We start from the raw sequence: 20,330 nt of genomic DNA, 5'->3' as shown, positions 1-20,330 counted from the left end.
CCTTCCTCCTTTGGATAGAGGCGCGCGTACAATGGCGGTCGGGGGGTAACGTCATTTAGCCATGGTGATCTCAAATCTTTTTTTTTCCCCGTTTAACGACTTTTTTCTACTTAACGATACGATAATGCACAAAAAAGACACACGATGATGCACATCCATGCCAAGACTTTTTTACACACATACGCAGATCCGCCGTGAGCTTTTTTTTCCATTAACACATTAATGCGCCTGATTTCCCAGCCATGCTTTGTTTTGACAAACATAATTGGAACATCATCCCGGGATGATGAGGTCGGCAATCTACCGACATTAACGTCTATTTCTTCTTCTTGGCTAGCCTCTTTTGCGCCCTCAGGTCCTTCTTCATTCGTGAATCCACAATCGTGTACCGACCCTTGACGCCCTTGGGACGACCCTGGATACCACGGTTGGCACCTATACGTGTGGTTAGCAAATGGAAGAACATGTACGATACTTTTGATAGAGAAAGGGGAAAAAAAAAGACTCACCCCTGGCGATGATAAGAGTAGGCTTGGGTCTCCTCTTGACCTTGCCCGCCTTGGCCATGAGCTTGGCGATGCTCTCGGCCTTTTCCTTCTCCGTCATGCCCTCCTCGTTGGCAAGCGAGTCCGACTTCTTCTTGAGCTTCTCGAGGCGCTGCGCCGTCTTGAACTTCTTGCGCGCCTTGGCCTCGCGCACCTTTTTGATGGGCCGCGCGTTGTAGGCGCGCAGCTTCTCGCGGATGGCCGCCGCCGCGGCTTTGGTGATGGGCTTCTGCTGCTTGTCGTGCTTCGACTCGTCGTCGATGAACCAGTCCGGAAGGCCGTCGCGGTCCTTGAGGGCCCACTTGTTGAAGCCGTCGTCCATGAGGTCCTGTTTGGTCTTTTCGCCCGTCGCGAGCTGGTGGGCGAGCGTCATGGCCTCGGCCGTGATGATGTCGATGTCTGGTGACTTGTCAGTACAAATTGTTCTTCTCTCCACGATGGATTGGACAAGAGGTCCAGAGGTAGGCAGCTGGACTTACCGAGTCTGCCGTCCGGCCGTCTCTTCTCCTGGTTCTCCCAGTCTTCCTCTTGGTTCTTGACGACCTCAAAGCCGGCATCGTCTTCGCTCTCGGAATCTGAGCCGAAGCCGTCGGAAGCCTTCTGCTTCGCCTCCTTGGCCTTCTTCTTCTTCTCGTCCTTAGCCTTCTGCTTTTCCTCAGCTGCCTTGGCCTTTTCTTCCTTTGCCTTCTTCTTGTCCTCCTTTTCTGTCTTGGCCTTCTTCGGTTTTGGCTCCTCTTCAGCAGGCTTGTTATCGACGCCCCAGTCCTCGTCGTCAACATCTCCCATATCGATATCCTTGAAGATATCTTGCCCGAAGAAAGCCGATGCGCGCTTCGATAAGTTGCCGCTCTCAGCTGTGCTGTCCAGGTCCGTCACCAGGGGCTTTCCGCTCGCATCGTCGTCTTCGTCCTCGTCATCATCGGAGCTGTCAGAGTCCATTTCCATGTCCTCATCGCTGTCGCTCTGTTCGCCGCCCGAAACACCCTCCCATTCGCCGTCCTCGTGCTCTTCGCGAGCTCGCTTGGCGCGCCACTTGGCATCGGCCGCCGCCTTGCGCTCCTTGAAGTTGTCGTACATGCCGTCCAGCTCGCGCTCGAGGCGGTCCTCCTCTGGGTCGCTCTCGGAGTCAGAGTACACGATCCCGGCTTCGGCCTCCTTGGACTTCTTCTCACTCTCCTTGAGAAGCGCCATCTTGCCGCGGGCGATCTTGTTGATGCCGCCGGCCTTGTCGGCTGTCTTCAATGCAAACATGGCGTCCGGGCCGAGGGGTCCGGTTTGCTCCATACCAATGTCCATTGGCGCCGTCATGTTCATCTGCATGCGCACAATGTCCTTCTGCTTCTTCTCGTTCTCCTTCCTCCTCTCCTTCTTCTTCTTGGAGTCGTCCTTGTTCTTGAGCGCCTCCAGCTCCTGTTGAATCCGCAGCTCCTCGTCCATGGACTCGATCTCTGCGACCTCCTCGCCCACCTGATCTTGCAGGGACTTCTTCTCCTGCGTCGTCTTCTTGGTTGGGAAACCAAAGATTTCCCTTACCTTGAGACGCCATTTCAACAATTGCTTGAACTCTTTTCTTCCGAGGACCTTCAAGTCTGCGCAACTCCTGCGGATCTCGTCTGTCGTTTCAGGAAGCTTGTCCAGCGCGGCGAGCGCCACGTCTCCGTTTGCCGGCTGGTCAAAGGACAACTGATTGGTTTGACCGAGAATTGCAATGGGGTCAGCGGTTTGGATGAATTCGCTCGCGGAGACGACCTTGTGCTGTGTGTAATCACCCTCCTCGTAACCCTCACGCTTGCGCTTCTTCTGCTCCGGGTTGTACACCTTGGCCTCGTTGTTCGGGGTCGCGTCCTTGAGCTCGGCGAAGACGGCACGGGGGTCGAGGAATCGGGGATCGATGCGCTTCGGGGCCTTGAAGCCCTTGCAGACGACGAAGATTTCGGCAGACACGTTTCTCGAGGAAGGGGGCTTGGTCGCCTCGACCTTTGTGAAGAGCTGGTTGAAGACCCACAGCAGGGGGTTGTAGTCCTTGGATCGGAAGACCTTGGTGACAAAGGTACCGCCCTCAGCCAAAAATTCCGTCGCAAGCTTCATCGACTGCAGCACCAGCTCGGCCTGGTTGAACGAATCCTGGTTCCACGCAGTACCGACGTTGGGCGCACCATCGTGGAGAACACAGTCTGCCTTCCATGTCTTGAGATGCGATCGAATCGTGGCTCGACATTTCTCGGTCGTAATATCGCTTTGGAAGGTGATGACCTTGGGAATTGGCTTGATGGGCGACAGATCGACACCGACAATCAGGGCGCCGACGGGGCACGTTTCCGCTGCAACTTGACACCATGACTGTGAAATGTTAGCAAGAAAATCTTTGCGATTGGGTTATCATTGACGTGAAGGAGCTTACACCGGGCGCAGCGCAAAGATCGACGACGACCTTGCTCTTCTCTAAGAAGCCATATTTCTTGTTCAGCTGGATCAGCTTGAACGCTGCTCTGGCGCGGTATCCCTTCTCCTTGGCAAGCTTGTACCACTTATCCAAACGTCCTTTTCCGTGCTTCTTCTGGATCGCCATCTTGTCTGGAAGGCGAGGCCAAGTCGAGATGCACGTGGTAGTCTTTGCGAGAGTTGGGAAGCTCTTCTGCAGCCAAAGGGCGTCCTTCTCTGCAGGATTATCGAATTTCGGACCCGCCCCGCCGCCTCGACTTTCGCAACGTCCCTTCTCTCAGAATTTTTTTTAGCGGAGCTGCAGGGGAGCGATAAGAGTCACGTGGAGATATCACTAGCGCATGGCAATGTGGGGTGTCCCGCGCTCGGTTCATCGGATGGAATGCCAATTCCATTAAACATCCTCAGGTGGGTCTCCGCGTTCACCACGCGCGCACCGCGACGTTGTCGCGTAGAGAGCTGCGCTAGGGTCAAGAGGGAGTCTCGATCGGGCAAGTAAGACGTCCAGAGCTTTACCTACCTACCACAACTGGATACCTTGCTTCAACCTTGACTGCTCAAACTCGGCCATCACCACCCCGCCTGCCGGACCACACGTTCTCTTTCTCTGTTCTCAAAGACGTTTCTGTCTGTCGTCTGTTTCTTTTATACTATTAGGTAACCATTGAGTCTGAAGCTGAATCGTCATCGTCACCACCATTACCACCACCCCCAGCGTCATGGTCTATCACGGCGGCATGGCCAGTCCGCCACCGAGCGATGGCCTCGTTCCGGCATCCTCTCCCACCCTCCCTTCCTCTCCGCCGTCACGGATGTCTCGAAAGGAAAAGAAGAAGTCTATCCTGACTCCCCGGAAGTTTCGTCGTTTCTTCACCCCTCGCGGGATGCCCTCACAGATATCTCGGGAAAGACCAGCCCTTGGCGAGCTACGCAGTCCTGCACTCAACGTTCAACCGACACCTCCACGATCCAGCCCCCGCTTCAACGAACCGATATCACCGACTTCGAATCGCAGCAGCAGTGTGCTTTCTCCTTTTGGTAGCGAAGATGGCCCGAGGAAGCGGAAGCGGAGTGTCGTCAACGCTATACCTATGAAGTTGCCACAGTCAAGCCGCGGCTCAGACACGAAGCGTTCAAGGACCCAACCGGAGGATTTGGAGGAAGACTATCCTCTCGGCCGAAGTCCTATCGCAAGATCACCGTTGCAACAAAATGAAAATGCTCGTTCCGAGGACCATCCTATGGGTTCTCCGGAGTTACTCTCGCCCTCGGCTAGTCGAACGGCAGCTTTGGGCAGAACGTACTCGACAGGACCTCAAGTAACGCCAGACGAGTTTGCACGGAGGCTTAGCTCCTTGACTGCTAGCAACTTTGCGACCTCGGGGTATGAGGGTCTTCGGCCTAGGTCCACGCTGATTGACTACTTCAAGTGCAACCGGGCAGGGATTCCCGCTTCTAGCAGAGGAAAGGCCGTTAAAACTCTCACTAAGCTTCCTCTGCCACCAAAGGATGAGCCTGTATGTTTGATCCCCGACGATTTGTTCCAAATAGACTAATATATCCCAGATTGTTCCGGAGTACCGGCCACAACCCGTTATTAAGCTTCGCAACCGGGGCTTTGATGCTCAACTGCTGCTCCGGGAGCAGGGTAGCACACCCCGCCCCGGGCGTGAGCATCTCGAGTATCCTGCGTTTGGTGAGTTGTTCACTTTTGCAAATGATGGCTTGTAACTAACATCGACAGATTCGAGGGCAGATACGGCATCCTTCTGGAGCCGAAGCACTGACGTCCACATGTGCAACGCGCATCTGACGCAAGCGAATACCATTCCCTTTAGTTTGGCAAGTTGTCACAGTGAGTGTCCCTAAGTCATAGTCCTTGAACTTAAACTAAGCCTCGCAGATGCCCCAATGACGGCGATTGGTGACGAAGAGGGATTCATCCGCTTCTTCGACACTACCACAACCCCTTTGGGAGCAGTACCCCGTACAAAGGTTGATATTGTCATCCAGGCCCACGAGAATGCCATTATGGACCTCGCTTTTTCGAACGACGATCTTCGCTTGGCAAGTGCATGCGGTGACCGCTCCGGCAAAATCTTTGACGTCATGTCGCAGACGGTTGCTGTGGAACTGAATGGTGGTCACTTCCAATCGATGCGCCGTGTCGAATTTCAACCTGGCCAGGCCAATGGAAACGTTGTGGCCACGTCGGACCGCGACGGAAAGATTCAGATCTGGGATCTGCGATGTTCCATGGCACCGGCTGCTGCATTCTCCACTCGCGGCCCGGAAGGTATCGTGCACCGCGATAGAGACCGCAACCCCCTGTGGGCCCGAACGACTAACACCCTTGACAATGCTCATGATCGTACGATCCATGGAGTTACATCACCAGCATCCGTCACGGCGCTGCAGTATATGCCGGAGGGTCGTGAGCACTTGCTTCTCTCCGCCTCGGAGGCAAATGCCTGTATCAAGCTGTGGGATACGCGATACATAACCCCGCGCAACAAGGAGGCCGTTCCCCTAGCGGTGACCGCCGAACCGGCGACCCATCGCTGGCGGCCCTACGGTCTTACGTCTCTCGCCTTGAGCAGTGACGCGGCCCGCCTGTACGCAGTGTGCAAGGACAGTACCGTCTACGCGTACTCGACCTCGCACCTCATGCTCGGCCATGCCCCTGAACTTTCCGTTCGACCTCCGCGTCAACGGGCTGGTTCCGCTGTGCAGGGGTTGGCCCCCTTGTACGGCTTCAAGCACGACCTTTTCCACGTTAAGAGCTTCTACGTGCGCGGAGCTCTCCGCCCTGTATCGGCTTCCGGCAACGAGCTTCTCGCCGTCGGTAGCACCGATAAGTGCGCGGTTGTCTTTCCCACCGACGAGCGCGCCATGCGGGAGTACTGGGACACGCAGAGTCATCTTCCGGCAACGGAAACCATGTCCACCTCGTCAAGCGCAACTACGTCATCGTCCCACGCAAAGTCTGTCAACGGTGGCGGAGCTCAGGTGCCCATCATCCGCAACGGCACGCCCCTCATCCGCGGCCACCGTCGCGAGGTGACGGGTCTCAGCTGGTCCAACGAGGGTAAGCTCGTGACCATCTCGGACGACTACATGGTGCGCCACTGGCAAGAGCGCAACGACGATGGCAGCCGTGGTGGTGGCCGCGACGCGTGGGAGCTGCGCACTGGAGGCGAGTTCGGCGGCAATCGCCACATGGCTGGTTGGGCTGACGTTGCGGACGACTGGGACGAGGACTGCGACTCGCACTCTGAGTGCTGATCCAAAAACCCAACAAAAGACAGAGCAAAAGAAAAAAAAACGCGAGAAAAAAAGCATGCGTCTGGATTGGGCTATTCTAGACGACCAAGAGGTCATGAGTTGTTTATTTTTTTTTCATGACGAGAGTTTGATAGGCCGACTTCATCGTCTGGCCGTTTTTGTGCGGTTTGTATATGCGCGGAGAGGAGTCAACTGGATCGGGGCGCGTTTGGAGTTTTTTTCTTTTCTCTTTTTTCTGAAAGCATTGATTTGGACGGGTTACAACATGAGAGAGTACAAGAGCAAAAAGACGGGGGATGGGGGGGGTTGAGTTCGGATTGGCTTGGCATGAGGAAGTAGCATAGAATGGCATCGCATCGCTTTGCATTATACTGGACCGGACTGGATTGGGGGGTTCTAGATACCATAGCACTCACGGGATAAAAAGTCCCTTACACATAATGAGACATGTCAGAAAGCAACACTCAGTTCACTGGGAAACACGTATGCCACTATGAGGGAGACTTGTTTCGGAATATGCTGTCTAGCAGCCCTTCTATCTAACCTCTGAAAGTCTTAAAAGTCCGTCACAGACCATCTACTGCTATGCCATGCCGTAGGAAAAAACAAAAGGTCAAAACACCTTGAAAATGCAATAGGGGGTATCGTGTATCTGTCCCATGCAGTAGGTATCCTGAGTTGAAAACGCTCCGAAACGCCGAGGTCGTCATGCTATGCTGCCACAATGCCTTCTTTCGCTCCCCTTCTGCTACACGCCCTCTGTTCCCGTCCTCTTTGCTAGAAAGAAAATACTGACAATCGCAGCTAAGCCTGCCACGATGATGATGTTAGATATCAAGGACGTGGCAGAGCGTGATAGCTGCCCCTGCCTAGACATCGCGCCTCCTGCAGATGACGCTGCGTTAGCTGCGCCGTCTGTCGAGAACGTCTGCCCCTTTTCCTTTCTGTTTGGCACCGCAAGCTTCGGCTCGAATCTCATAGACTTGGAGGCCGGACAGCATGCCGGGGGCTGTTTCTCCAGGTCGCTCAAAGCATGAGACTCTGGAGTCTCACAAGCCTTCTGCCTCGTGTGCCTGGAGAGCCACGAATCAGACTTCTCGCTGTCCTCGGATTTCTTCGAGGCCGTCTTTTCCCTCTTCCTGTCTCTGGCAATGGCCACACTGTCGCGTAGACGGCCGCCTGGTGCCAATGATGCCCATGATTCCAAGACGGAAGGACCATTTTCCAAATCTGTGTCGCATACATTGTCCAGCTGGCCAACGAGAAGCAGCATATTGTCAAAGATACAGACGGCCTCTTGGATGATGTCATGCCTCTCGCGGGGTGTCAGGAGATGCTCGGATTCCGCTAGCCGTTTCTTAAACTCCTTTTTGAGGTCCTCGCCGTCCAGTGGCGTCGCAAAGTGGAAGAAGCTCAGGGGTAGAGAATGACGCATGTGCTTTGCGCCGACTTCGATCTTCCCACGGTCATCACCCCGTGCCATGTCGACTGGTGTTGTAGTATGAATAGCCGTGTCTGATGATGGTGTACGTTCTTGACAGGGTGTCTCTGAGGGTGGAATGGGCGACGACGTCTGCTCCCAAAATTCTGAACCCGCAGACTCGAGGGTGGCTCTAATGAAACGTCCACCGGCAAAGAGGGCCATGAACAAGATGTACGAGTACGCCATGAGGACATGAGGCTTCTTCTCGATGGTGCGCCTAACGTGCATTGTGAACTCAGCGAGGCGCCCTGACTGAGAGATCGCTGACAATTGCTCGTTTACAACATCGGGTGACCATCCGGTGATGGAACCAATGTCGGCTCGCAGACGATCAGAACGCATGAGTCCAGGTAGGTACAGCGACGTTAGTATCGAGCGAGTTCGCTCGTATAGAGCAGGTTGGTGTCGTAGGTTTGAGTTAGCGTTCGACACCGATGTAAGCTCAGCTTGGCCTATTTCACAGTCGTCACCGGCCTCGACAGGTGTGAGAAGTTGTGGTGGTTCCGCGATGGTCTTCCATAGTGACTCAAAGGTGTCGTAAATGGGTGTGATGTGAAGGAGGCCAGAAGCGTAGAGTGAGGGATCTGCCGCGCGGGGTGGGATGGCCAAGGGCAGGCGAGCAATGATAATCTTGTTAAGCTTTGCATGGACAGATCGGGTCGCGGCGGCGATAGACTCGGCCAAGGGACGTTGTGTATCTTCGGCCGGCTTTGCGGCTGGTGAGGTCATCGTCACGGGCACCGGGGCGGCGCCGTTTGTTTGTCAAGCCTCCCGTGACGGAGAGGTGCGGCTGGTGGCTTCTAGGAAACACGCAGGAAAACGAAATAGGGGCGTGGCGTAGGGGGTGTATTCGTGCGGGAACCAAGCACCCCTCGTCCAGATCGGTGAATAGTAGGATAATGAATGCTTGGGGTGACACAGGTTCCGAGGTGATGCGGTTGATAGTCGAGAGTCAAAGTGTACCGATAGTATGGTGGACAGGAGCAGAGACAGAAGAGTAGGTAGCCAGTAGTCCTAGAAGACTTGCTTGTCTGCTGCTCCTCCTCGAGGCTTCCTCGGCGAGATCAAGGCGTAACGCAAGATAAAGTAGAAGGACCTTGGAAGGGGACAGAACGGACGAAAACCACAAACGGAAGCGGTAGCGTCGATCTTCAGTAGGTTGTCGAGGGCAGTGATCGAGTAGGGAGTGTGTGTCTCTTTCCTTTCCCTGGGAGAGGCTGAACCAGTGGCAGTTGCGCTCTGGGTAGGTAGCAACGGCTAAGAGAAGTAGCGGGTGGCAAAGACGGAAGGGTACCGGCCATATGGAGAAGAAGGCGGCGACGTCAGAGCTTTCTTTCCTGCTGGAGCTACGGATACCTTAGCGGTAGGTATCCCTCTCTGATACTCTGATAAAAGTGGTCGGTTACCCGGGCCAGCATGCGATGTGCCTGCTCTTCACAAGGAGGAGTGAGACTTTCCCGGGAGCTTGGATTTTTCTGTTTCTTTTCGCGGTCGAGGGTTCGGGTAGGTCCCCAAGGGTTGGGAACTTGGGACTAGTGTTGTCCGGAGAGATTCCACTTTGATTGGCATGCAAGCTGGGAAAAACAAGCAAGGTATTGAAGAGACAGAAAAGTTTAAGATCCAAAGGAGCCAGGGACAGGAGAGCAGGGCCCGGCAAACGGGGTTGGAAGAAGCTAGTCTCGGCGAGACGATGTGGATGAGAGAAGCTCGGAAAGCTATTAGTGCGCACCTCCAGCATGGAATCTTGAAAATCGACTGGGCCACGTCCAAGATCGTATCGGGTGTTAGCTCAGGTCTGGTCTTGGGGTGATGGGTGCAGGTGCAGGTGCAGGTGAAAGAAAGAGAAGATGTCTGAGATGGAGATCGGGGTTATCTGTTGCCTGACGGGAACTATTCCCAAAATTGATGTCATCTCTTTATGCTTTGTCGCATCGCGTCGAGGTCTCGTGGACAAGTGGTATCCGTAGTTGTGCCTGAGCAGCTTACATAGCCTTGAATCATATCAGCATACACACCAGAGGAACATCCGTAGAACCTCGGTATAAACCCCCCGCCACGGCATGGCAAATTTCGCCTTTTTCGTCGCATGGGAAACCCTCACGAGAAGGAAATGGAAATGCGGTTCGGGTACCCTACCTTACCGTGGAGCGAGCAAGCAAACAAACGAGGGCGAAGAGGGGGACCCGGCGGGGGGCGAGGGTTGTGGAGGACCTCCATTTGGTCAGGGGTCAGGGGTCTTTGGGTCCTATGGCTTTTGATCATTCGCGGTCTCGCCCCGCAAGGGACCACTTTTATCCATCGGGCTGGATTCCAATCGAACATTTTCCCATTGCTACAGTACGCTGCCTGCCACGCCGCATGCCCGACATTTTTGCGCAGCCAAGCAGTCCACTGTGGCTTGCCATTTTCCTCGTTTCTGGACGCTTTACAGATACCAATGGTTTCTTCATATTCATGCCTGATGCGTTTCTCATCTTGATGAGTCCAAATGTCTTATGTCCCGATCTCCGAAAACCTGGAAGGCGGGAATAGCAGGACAGGGAGCTGGCAAGACTAACGAAACACGAGTTATGCAACCCTTGGACCCTTTAGCTCGTGTAGGCTCCTCCATCACGGCCATGTACAATAAATTAGACCAATGCATACCGAATAGCGACTGGGCCATCTGCAGGAGGAAGCGCGCCCCAGCGATCGGCTTTCCTGCGGGCCATCAACTCTGGCAGGACCCCACGATGTCAAGCGCCCTTCAGGCTTGCTGCCCGCGGCGCCAACAGGTGATCCCTCCTTTCTCTAGTGTACCTGTGCCTCTAATACCTTCCAAGCTAGGTTCCTTATCACCTTGTCAACAGAGTACACCTTACTTACCTCCTTCAATTGTCGCCAACTAATTCGTACTTCTTTCCGCATCATGTTTGGTTGCAATCCAGTCAGATTGAGTCCCAAGAGATTTTCTTAGACTCTATCCCTTACAGACTGCTTTCCGATATTTTCTGCCCACCTGTAACCTCAATGCAACCCAAGAAAGAATCCCAGGCCTTCCGTGATACCGCACATGCCAAAGACGCCAAATCAAAGTCACAGTAGACTTTCCCAGTTTCCCGCAACTCTATCAACAAAAGAGCAGGGGGGGAAAGTATAGGATCACTGTGCCACATATGTTCAAAAACATTCTGGAGACTTCAAGTACCAAGCGGCGAATCCGATTGCGCGGCTGTCTCCATGCGTCTGCAGATCCCCCCCCCCCCTCCCCTCACAAAATCAAGGAAGATAGCAGGGAAAAAGGGCCCATGCATCGCATTTTACTCAAATCCGCCATCGGATTCTGCAAAATCCCGTCTTGTCGTGCTCGACCGACCTTCCCAGTCTTTCCAAAGTCACACTACAGCTGCACCTTGACCTCGGCGCGCTCATCCTCTCACCGACCGACCGGCCAGTCAATAGAGAAAAACTCCGCGGGTTCACCCATTGCGATGCAATATCTCCACCGCAGCTGCATTACGTTTCCACTCGGGACCGCCTCTTTTTGCCTGACAGCTCTTCCGAATCATCCGCCTTGGTATATGGAAATGGGCTTCGTTAAGAGGTCATTCCCTCCCATGCGTGCCACGTGAAATTGACGCCGTGCCTTACTCATATACTATCACCATGACCTTCAATGATTGACACAAGATTTCGAGGGATGGGTCTCACACGCGTTGATTGGCACGATGTGATGCAAGTTGATTGTATTAATGAAGAGACTGAGCAAACAGCTCAGTCTCAACGGCGCTCCAGGCGGAATCCAACAAGGGAAGCACCGTACGCCATGTCTTAACGCCCTAGCCCATGCAACACGTCTAGATCCCCGCGCCTCTGTCTGCTCTCGAATTACAACTTTGTGTCTATAGGAACATCCTTTTTCATAATTGCGAGACGCCCCGGGATCCTGCCTCGGGGCTCTTGTCGCTTGACTCGTCTTCGTGGCTCTCGTTATTGATAAACAGAAACGAGATGAGCACCACAGCCGCGCCGACCCAGTACACCCAGCTGGAGTACTGCGAGTACTGTATCATCTCGCCAATGAGCGACAGCGGGATAGTGAGAGACAGACCGACCGTCACGACTAGCGGCGTCGTGAGCAGCATGGCGTACGCCCATGACATGTCGCTGATGAAGGACGATAGCGAGTTGCCAATGACAATGGCCCAGATTTTGGCCGTAGGAGGAAACGAGAACTGTGGCAACCTTGATTAGACACTCTCAAAGTCCATGAGGAAAAGGCGCGTGGTGTGACTTACCGGCTCCATCCCCGTGAAGTGCAAGATGAAGAAGACGGGCCAGAGGAACACCAAATTAAAGAGTCCAACGAGTCCAAAGAAGAGCGGCATATTCACCCGATCTTCGTTGCCTACCCGCCTCTTCATCACAGTCACGTAGAGTCCGTAGATGATGGCGCTCACAAACGCCATCAGGTCCCCAATGGCAATCTGCCCCGTCGTCTTGTGCGGGAACGACCCGCGGTTCTCGTCGCTTGACCCGGACAGGTCCACCGTCGATATCAGCACGATACCTGTCAGCGACGCCAGCACGCCAATCAGCTTGCGCGCCGTGAACCCCTCGACCCCCATCACGGCGCAGAAGACGAGCGTCCACACGCTGCTCGTCGAGTTGAGGATCGTCACACTCCCGACGCTCGTGTACTCGAGGCACGCCGACGCGAAGTAGTTTGCGAAGAACCACAGCATGCAGAACTCAAGGCTGATGACGGCCGTCTCCCGGAACGTGAGCCGCTCCACCCTCGTCGTTGTCTCAAACCCTTCCATCTCCAGGCTCGGCTCATCGTCGACCAGCAGGCGCTCCCCCGCTACAGTGTCTTCCTCATCCTCGGCCGTCTTAAGGTCCTTGCCGTACCTTTGCTCGTTCCAGACCACCATGGCCTCACGTCGTAGACCCTCGACACCGTGAAGCATCAGAAAACGCACCAACATGGGTATCAGAGACACCGCAAACACCGACGTATTCATATACACCACAAAAAATGGCTTGTCGTAAGAATGATCTGAAAAAATATACTGTGTCCCCCTCACTGTCAGCTTGCGCCAGTTCACGCCAACGAGAGCAACACTGCCAAAAACTCACAGATGCCAAAAAGTTGGATATCGTCCACAACAACACTGTCACGAGCAACAGCGAAATGCCTAGCGTCCGCCTCGCAACGCCGCCCAGTCCCATCTTTGCCTGCCATCCGGATGACCGCACCGTCGATCTCGACCGATTTGTAGACGCAACCGAGGCGCTCAGCCTGTCGGTGCTCGAGAATGACCTCCTCGGAGGACGGTCATGATCTGGTGGTGCCAACGCGGCGGGCAGCATAGGCTCGCTCGGTGCCATTTTCGTTTCGGGCGATTTCGCAATCTGTCGTCGCACGCCGTATCGTCGGGGGAGAGAGGTAGGTAGTAGGTAATCAGGAGGAGTTCGAGGATTCAGGGAGGGCCGTCCGCCTTAAGGTAATCCAGGGTCGCTGTCGAAGCTGTAGGCATTTGACCGCAGGGTCGGCGAAGAGCAGGGCGAACTCTCGGAGAGTCGTCACAGAGCAATTGCGTTCAGAGGGGGGCGGACGGTGGCCGAATGTCCCGTCGCTCGACTCGGCGCATGTGTAGCACGGCACGGATATGCCGTATGCCAACTGCTTCTCGGGCCGTCGGGTTGAAGGCGATGACGATTATGGAGCGATTCACTGGAGACCGGCAAAAAGACCCTAAACAAAGCGAACACTCGAGGAAGCCTGGCGAGCTTTCTCTGATGCAGACGCGTCGTCCGTTATTTTTTTCGTCGCTGGAGCGTTTACTTTCAAGGGATTCGTGTCAATGTGTTAATTAAGGGTGTTTCTTCAAGGTTGAGTTTCAATGGCACGGGCGAAAACACCCCCTGTATTCGTCCCAAGTATCGGCAACCAATAGTGGTGGGTCGATCGCGTGCCACTTCTTCAAGTCTCAGCCGCCCTCAGTACCCATAGCAGGTGGCTAAGGTAAGGGAGCAAGTGAGATGAGTCTCTCTGCTGTATGTAAGGGAAGGTACTTACTAAATCCCAAGGTACCTAAAGCAAAAGATGCAACCTCCTCTTCCTCTAGGCTGCCGCCGCTGGACAAAGCCAAGCATGACGCCTCGCATGAAGCTTACAGAGAGCACTGGCTGCCAGGCCGGAATTAGTGCCGGTTTCCAGCCTTGGGGCTTTAGTGTAGCCTCGGATCCATTCTTCTAAGCGGAGTCTGATGACGGACGGCAAGAATGATCCGCCAGCTCGGACTGGTGATGAATACATGATGGGATAGACGGTTGTCCATCCGGGCCCTGCGCTTGTTGGTTGAGATGGAATGTTGTAAAAGGCACCCTTTTGCCGGTTGCGGATCCTCTTGCCCAGGGACCATTACTCAAGCATAGTTGCAGTCGTGATAAGTTATTCATGACACAGAAGGCGAATAGTTGTTGGAACCAGACGAATAAACCCTTGATCAAATTCCAATAATAACCTCTAAACACCTTTCACACCAGTGCAGGATATGCAACATCAAGCCAAGGCCAAAAATGGATATGTGGAAAGGCCCTTGGACTAAATATAATGCGAGTCGGACAGGGTCCTAATACTGTGTGCCGCCCTAGTCCTCGACTCGCCAACATCAACCAACTGTTTACCCAATAGCAACTTAGCAAGAACATCCGTCTCGGGGGTTTTCGATGGGGATGTTGATGACGTCCTGGTAATCACCACTGAACTCCTCGGACTCTTCCTGGGCCAGAGCGTTCCGCGCGATAACTAGTTAATGTTGTCAGTGCCTACTCGTCGTTACGGAGGCTCATAGATAACGCTGCACCAACCTTCGAATGCCTGTTCAACGTTGATGGCCTCCTTTGCACTGGTCTCGAAGTAGGGAATACCGCCCTTGGACTGGCAAAAGGTCATGGCGCGCTTGGTTGAAATCTACAATCACGTTAGCCAGCTGTACCGAGAATAACCCTTTTGGCGCACTTACAACTCTCTTGCTCTCCTCAACATCAATCTTGTTTCCAAGAACGACCTAGTCGCACATCAGCCTCGATTCGCACAGTCCAGTGTCATTAGCTACTAACGAAGGGGAAGTTGTCCGGGTCCCGTGGCGAAGCCTGGATCAAGAACTCGTCCCTCCAGCTGTCCAGAGCATCGAAACTCTTGGAGTTGTTGACATCGTATACGAGCACGCAGCAGTCGGCACCACGGTAGAAAGCGACGCCCAGAGACTGGAAGCGCTCCTGTCCTGCCGTATCCCAAAGCTGTCGTCCATTCGTCAGCACATGTCCGGATCATGGATCAGTCGTTGTGTCGGTCTAATCCCACCTGCATCGTCACCTGTCGGTCGTCGACGAGAACCTCGCGCGTCAGGAAGTCGGCGCCGATGGTGGCCTTGTAGCTTGCACTGAACTTCTTGTTGACCTGGGTGAAACATTCACGTCAGCGCCACCAGTCTCCTCCCGGGTGTTGCTTGATCCACGGAAACTCACATATTGGTTCATCAGACTCGTCTTTCCGACACCGCTATCGCCAAGGATAATGACCTGCACGAAAACAACCTCGTCAATTATGCCGCGCCATGATATGCTGCAGCGCTGGGAGGGGAGAGCCCACCTTGAGAAGGACCTTCTTTCTCGATGACATTTTGAATCGATTGCCTCGTTGGAGGAGTATGTAGAGTTTGGGATGGTCAACGAGTGTCGGCGTCAACAGTCGGTCGTTCTACGTAGAGGTACGAAAGTTTCGGTCGCGGGTTGGGTTTCTTATCGGTTCGGACGTCAAGGTGATCGAAAACGGACCGGCGTCTTGCGGTCAGGGGTGGTTGGTTGGTGTCAAGTGCAGGTCGATACGCAGTAGATCGATGGACGGAAAGTCATGGTGGAGGTTGACAGGGAACCAGGCGGTACTGAGAGCTCCCGTCACATTTCCAGGTTTCAGCCTATCAAAGAGCTGCCTCCAGTGCTGGGACTAACCAGGAAGGGCTCCGAGTGTCTACCTGCGCAGTATCGTCAGGTGCGTTACTTCTGTTGTCATTGTGGCTGACATAACGACCCAGGCGCTGTGGGCGCTGTGGGAATGAACTGCTCAATGCACTGTACCTTGCCCGCTGTATGCAAAGCGTCTCTCCAGCCACACATAATGCTCCTTCTCAACTCAACGACGGTCCAGGCGAACTGAGCTCAGCAAGAGCACGCCCTGACTACCTTATTACCTTATGCTCAAAACTCATGTGAGCACCAAGACCGCTCCCGCCTGTCTCTACCTCACCTAGTCGCATACCACATATATGCTGTGGACGAACAACACACGAGACTGCGTCTGTAGCCCAAAATGCGCTGATGGGACCTTGGAGACACATCTCACCCGATCCTCATGGCGGATGAAGAAGATCTCCTGACCAAGGTCCACGGCCTGAGCGACCTTGAGCTCGCCGCCTTCTTGTGCCTGGTCAACCGAGAACACTGTATCGTCAGCACTCCTCCTGTCGCCCTCAATGAACTTATCGAGGAGCTTCAGCTTGTAAGCCTACTTGTTGCGGCCGTCCCGCTGCTCACATCTCTAACCAGCCTGCAGATCGCGACAAAGACCTTTGGTCTGACGTGCGCCATCGTGGACTGCTCTCCGCAAACCACCCTGGAGGACTTTGCATCTTCCATCCTCATAGCGCAGTCGCCCACAGCCACCAGATCAGGCTCACCCCTTCGCACGCGCAACGACTCCTACTTCTACTCCCGCGCCGGTATTTCGCCCCTGACCGCCGTCAACGCCTACAGCCCAACCGGCCCCAGCGGCGCAGCCGGTTCTTCCATCGCCAATGTCATCCTCGCCCGGAACCTGGACCGCGCCCCCAAGGCCGTGCAGATTCAGGTCCTCGAGCTCCTACGCACCCGCCGCATCTTCACCCGCACCTCCGTCCAGACCGCTCCCAAGCAGTTCCTTTTCGTGGCTGCGTTGGGCGCCGAGAGCGGAGGCCAGGCTCACGTTACGCTGCACCTGAACGATTATTTCTTCATCGCCCACTGGCACGACCCAGACGACGGCTTTGCCAACCTGGATGAAGCGTACGACAAAGCTGACGATGCCGAGACTGCCAGCACCGAAAGCGTGGTGAAGAAGAGTATCCACGAGGAGACTATGGCCGTCAGCGAGGATCCCCTTTTAAGTGAAGGTGTAAGTGAACTTTCGCGTGGTGTTTGGTCTCCCCTGCGGCTAACTTTTTGGCAGGACATCGTGTCTTTGGCCAAGCTGAGCCGAGAAGTCCAGGTCAACGTGGATGTGCTACGCTATCAAATGAACATTGTCACATATCTGAGGATGCACCGCGCAGTTGCCGGCGGCATCGAACCGATTGCGACGAAGCATCTCGACCAGCTGCTGAGATGCCTCGCCCCCTTGCATAGCCTGGACTTTGTGACGCCGGCTCTCGTTCACTTGGCTATTAGGAAAATCTACCTGCATCGGATCCGGATCGTGCACGCAAAACAGGAAAGGAGCATGCAGTGGGGCAGCCAGCAGGAAGCCATCGAATCCATTCTTGAAGGCGTGGGCGCCGAGGACGTAATCGAAGACGTGATAAACATGGTGGCGGCACCGCTTTGAAGGCAAATCTGACTATTTGTCCAGCGAGTGTGGTTTGATTCTAATCAATAGCTACGTCTTGACGAGTCTTTATCCTTGATACCCATGGGAAACCATTCGAGACATGGAACGCCTGCCGTCGATCCGTGTACTGATGCGTTTCCTGCATCTACCTTGTAACGTTCGTTGTTCTCAAATACACTTATTCGTAATCGAACTTCCCATTTCTGTCGTGGAATTAAAAATCTATAATACTACAAGCCAGCCAACACCAGGGGAGGCTTGCGCAATCTTGTCGCCAGTTAGGTCACCCATCTAGTTGACCTGGTTGACTCTGCACTTCCAACCAGATCCGGGGGAGAGAAGAGGCAAGCTGTGAAATGTTAGCTTCTGTAAACTTTCCACTCGATGAATCAAATCTTACCTAGCACCAAGGCACCAACCCAATTCGTTACCCTTGATCTTCTTGGCAATCTTGACTTCACGGTCTATAGGCATCTCGTAGCCGGTGTGGAGAAGAGCCATCATGAAGTTGAGGTCAAGGCAGTGCTCAGGACGGTCCTGCAACTCCTTCATGGCACCAGGAATGCTGGCAAAGAGATCCCAAGACTTCTCACCGCCGCAGACAGAGTTGGCAAGGTCGTGCATCTCGCGCAGGGTGAAGGAGTCGGGCATGCCGAGCGGCTTAGTGCGGTCGTAGAAGTAGGAGAAGATGTAGACGTCCTCGCGGCCAAAGGTCTTGGCCAATGATGGCTGGTGGACACCGTTGAAAGAGCAGGGCGCAAGCTTGCAGCTCTCTTCCTTCTTCAGGATCTTCTCGGCGAGGTTGCGGCACTGAGCGGGGGCGGCCTGGGAGGGGCCGGTCATGTTGAAGGTGACAGTCTTGCCGAGGGGGTGCTTCTCGTCGAGCTCGACCTCAACCTCTCTAACCATGCCGGGGGCAATGCAGGGGTGGATGATGGGCTGCTTGACCCAGCTGTCGTCGGACTTCTTGCTCTCAAAGATCTCCTCAATCAGCTGCTTGTGCACGGCCTTGCGGGCGCTCATCAAGCCATATCCCAGATGGGAGTGCTGGTAGAGCTCGAACTTTTGTCCACCAAAGGCAAGGTCGTACTTGTGGTCACCCTCGGCGAGCTTCTCCGGCATGCCTCCGTCCGCAGCTCCCTTGAAGGTGGGCTCAAAGACAATCTGGGTGGAGCCACCGCCGAGATCGAAGACGGCAGCGGTGGGGCTCTTGTCAGGGCCGCCAATCTTGCCGAGGAGGTAGTTGGTAGTGATCCAAGCGTAGACACCTTCGTCGGCGCCGTCCATGATGGCAACTCCGTTATCCTCCTTGGCAACGACGGGGAAGGGGTACTTGGTCTCGAGGCGGTTGCGCACAGCAGCGAGGATCTTCTCGGCGTTCTCAGCTCCGACCATGCGGAGTCCAGCGGTCGCTTTCACCGCGACAGGACTGCAGGACTTGAGCTTGTCGGGAACGTTGGTCATGGCAACCTCCATCAGAGCGTCGAGAGAAGCGGCAGCGGCCTCGGGGTCGTCCTTATACTTGCTGAGACCACCAACTGACTTCTCCGTCATCTTGAACTCCTCATGCTCCAGCTCGGGGGTGGCGCCGCAGTTGTTGAACTTGTAGACGTGGATTCTGGATCCAGTGCTGCCGGCGTCGATCATCAGGACGTACTGTACGATGGGCTTAGACTTGGAGCTGGATTGAGTGCACTTGTCAGTGCCGTACGAAGCATCGGCAGGGACCTGGCCACCAGCGCCGCCTTTCGATACTGCTGTAGATGTATTAGTTTCAAGTTGATCCAATGGGCTTCACTGACCCATGACTTACCCCCGCCATTGTAGACGTTGACGCCTCTAGGAGACAGATACCAGAAGAGGAAGACGACGAAGAAGGCGATGGCGCCCGTCCTCATCCACCTCGTCTTCTGTGCTTGAGACATATCTCTGAACGCCGCGAACAGGCCAGTATTCCGTTGAGCGGGTGCAAATCGACCAGGCTTTTCGTGTGGATCTCGCGCGGGTTGCTTCGTCGGCAGCGACACAGATGTTCTTCGCATTGGTCGCTTGTCGTAGGTGCTTAGGGGAACACAGAGTAACGCATTCGAGGTACAGCGGCGTCGAGATGGGACAAAGGAGTGGACTAGGCTGAACCGAGGGCCGATTACCAAAGGGAGCAGCACGGGGCGACTCAAGGAAGCAGAAAAAAGGTGCGGATGGCCGAAGAAAAGGAGCGGACGAGATGGGATGGAGGCACTGGACCCAGAGAAAAGTGCAGAAGTCGTATATGTAGGGAGACGTCGTCCAAGGGGGGTGAGGAGATGCAAGGTACGGTTGGATTAGGTTGGTCTCGAAGGGGGCTCGATGGCAATTGCAGATTTTCTCTTTTCTGAGAGGTCATCAAAATCCAGACATCCCTGTCTTGAGCTGGCAGTTTGCTAATCTTGGGTGCATAGGTGCGCCAGCGGGGACAACGCGAGCCCACTGAAATGTTGACCTTGGAGGCCATCCTCCTGTCGCGTTCACCTTAATGGCCGGCTCTATGATTAGGGGGCGGGGCCACTGACTCCCTGCTACGCCCCCTAAATTGCGCAGTCGCTCCTTCACACGGCACCTCACCCACGCATCAAGGTAGGGCCCATTTGCCGGGCATGTTCTGATCATTCCTGAGGTGATCAGCTTGTAGTCAAGGCACGGCTGGAATTTGAGCTTACCTAAGATTACGTACTGCAGTCTGGCACCTTATCTCCAGGTATATGCATCTTATCGATTAGTCGGCACCTACCTACCTAGGTACCTTACCTTAGATTCCAAGCCACGTGTGGCGCTGCCTCCATCGGATCTGACACTGTGACCGGACCCTGGAAGCTTCTCGCGCAATAACTATTACGACTACGTCTTGTTGCCTCCGGCGTAATGATAGATATGAGCATCCTCCAGAGAGAAAATTAAGAAATCCAAGATC

General features: G+C 54.6%; 9 protein-coding genes across 9 annotated transcripts; 4 read left to right on the top strand and 5 right to left on the bottom strand.

Moving 5' to 3' along the window:
- Window positions 1-316: 316 nt before the first annotated feature.
- Window positions 317-3,243, bottom strand: CLUP02_08257 (Spb1 domain-containing protein; the record flags this gene model as incomplete). The annotated part of the gene is made up of 4 exons (XM_049287247.1): window positions 317-435; window positions 510-944; window positions 1,025-2,885; window positions 2,947-3,243. Coding segments are annotated over 4 exons (2,712 nt in total), but the record flags the coding sequence as incomplete, so codon positions are not given.
- A 463-nt stretch (window positions 3,244-3,706) lies between these two features.
- Window positions 3,707-6,272, top strand: CLUP02_08256 (WD domain-containing protein; the record flags this gene model as incomplete). Its single annotated transcript, XM_049287246.1, has 4 exons — window positions 3,707-4,504; window positions 4,554-4,683; window positions 4,732-4,842; window positions 4,891-6,272. The coding sequence occupies 4 exons, from the start codon at window positions 3,707-3,709 to the stop codon at window positions 6,270-6,272; spliced, it is 2,421 nt and encodes an 806-aa protein (XP_049144389.1).
- A 748-nt stretch (window positions 6,273-7,020) lies between these two features.
- CLUP02_08255 (uncharacterized protein) lies at window positions 7,021-8,484 on the bottom strand (the record flags this gene model as incomplete). The annotated part of the gene is made up of 1 exon (XM_049287245.1): window positions 7,021-8,484. The coding sequence occupies one exon, from the start codon at window positions 8,482-8,484 to the stop codon at window positions 7,021-7,023; it is 1,464 nt and encodes a 487-aa protein (XP_049144388.1).
- Window positions 8,485-10,002: 1,518 nt separating this feature from the next.
- CLUP02_08254 (uncharacterized protein) lies at window positions 10,003-11,335 on the top strand (the record flags this gene model as incomplete). Its single annotated transcript, XM_049287244.1, has 4 exons — window positions 10,003-10,237; window positions 10,427-10,529; window positions 10,683-10,835; window positions 11,119-11,335. 4 exons carry the CDS (start codon window positions 10,003-10,005, stop codon window positions 11,333-11,335), a joined length of 708 nt encoding a protein of 235 aa, XP_049144387.1.
- Window positions 11,336-11,654: 319 nt separating this feature from the next.
- CLUP02_08253 (uncharacterized protein) lies at window positions 11,655-13,125 on the bottom strand (the record flags this gene model as incomplete). The annotated part of the gene is made up of 3 exons (XM_049287243.1): window positions 11,655-11,969; window positions 12,033-12,806; window positions 12,874-13,125. The coding sequence occupies 3 exons, from the start codon at window positions 13,123-13,125 to the stop codon at window positions 11,655-11,657; spliced, it is 1,341 nt and encodes a 446-aa protein (XP_049144386.1).
- CLUP02_08252 (uncharacterized protein) lies at window positions 12,721-14,066 on the top strand (the record flags this gene model as incomplete). Its single annotated transcript, XM_049287242.1, has 8 exons — window positions 12,721-12,782; window positions 12,838-13,071; window positions 13,105-13,183; window positions 13,271-13,335; window positions 13,395-13,549; window positions 13,616-13,753; window positions 13,866-13,972; window positions 14,022-14,066. 8 exons carry the CDS (start codon window positions 12,721-12,723, stop codon window positions 14,064-14,066), a joined length of 885 nt encoding a protein of 294 aa, XP_049144385.1.
- Window positions 14,067-14,438: 372 nt separating this feature from the next.
- CLUP02_08251 (Ras-like protein Rab7) lies at window positions 14,439-15,424 on the bottom strand (the record flags this gene model as incomplete). Its single annotated transcript, XM_049287241.1, has 7 exons — window positions 14,439-14,548; window positions 14,611-14,713; window positions 14,766-14,810; window positions 14,863-15,042; window positions 15,107-15,202; window positions 15,271-15,324; window positions 15,395-15,424. The coding sequence occupies 7 exons, from the start codon at window positions 15,422-15,424 to the stop codon at window positions 14,439-14,441; spliced, it is 618 nt and encodes a 205-aa protein (XP_049144384.1).
- A 729-nt stretch (window positions 15,425-16,153) lies between these two features.
- On the top strand, window positions 16,154-17,380 carry CLUP02_08250 (uncharacterized protein; the record flags this gene model as incomplete). The annotated part of the gene is made up of 2 exons (XM_049287240.1): window positions 16,154-16,951; window positions 17,006-17,380. The coding sequence occupies 2 exons, from the start codon at window positions 16,154-16,156 to the stop codon at window positions 17,378-17,380; spliced, it is 1,173 nt and encodes a 390-aa protein (XP_049144383.1).
- A 294-nt stretch (window positions 17,381-17,674) lies between these two features.
- On the bottom strand, window positions 17,675-19,425 carry CLUP02_08249 (GDA1/CD39 family protein; the record flags this gene model as incomplete). Its single annotated transcript, XM_049287239.1, has 3 exons — window positions 17,675-17,732; window positions 17,784-19,140; window positions 19,197-19,425. 3 exons carry the CDS (start codon window positions 19,423-19,425, stop codon window positions 17,675-17,677), a joined length of 1,644 nt encoding a protein of 547 aa, XP_049144382.1.
- Window positions 19,426-20,330: the final 905 nt, after the last annotated feature.

This window comes from Colletotrichum lupini, chromosome 4 (genome assembly GCF_023278565.1).
Source record: "Colletotrichum lupini chromosome 4, complete sequence".
NCBI lineage: Eukaryota > Fungi > Ascomycota > Sordariomycetes > Glomerellales > Glomerellaceae > Colletotrichum > Colletotrichum lupini.
This window is presented reverse-complemented; position numbering and strand designations above follow the sequence as displayed.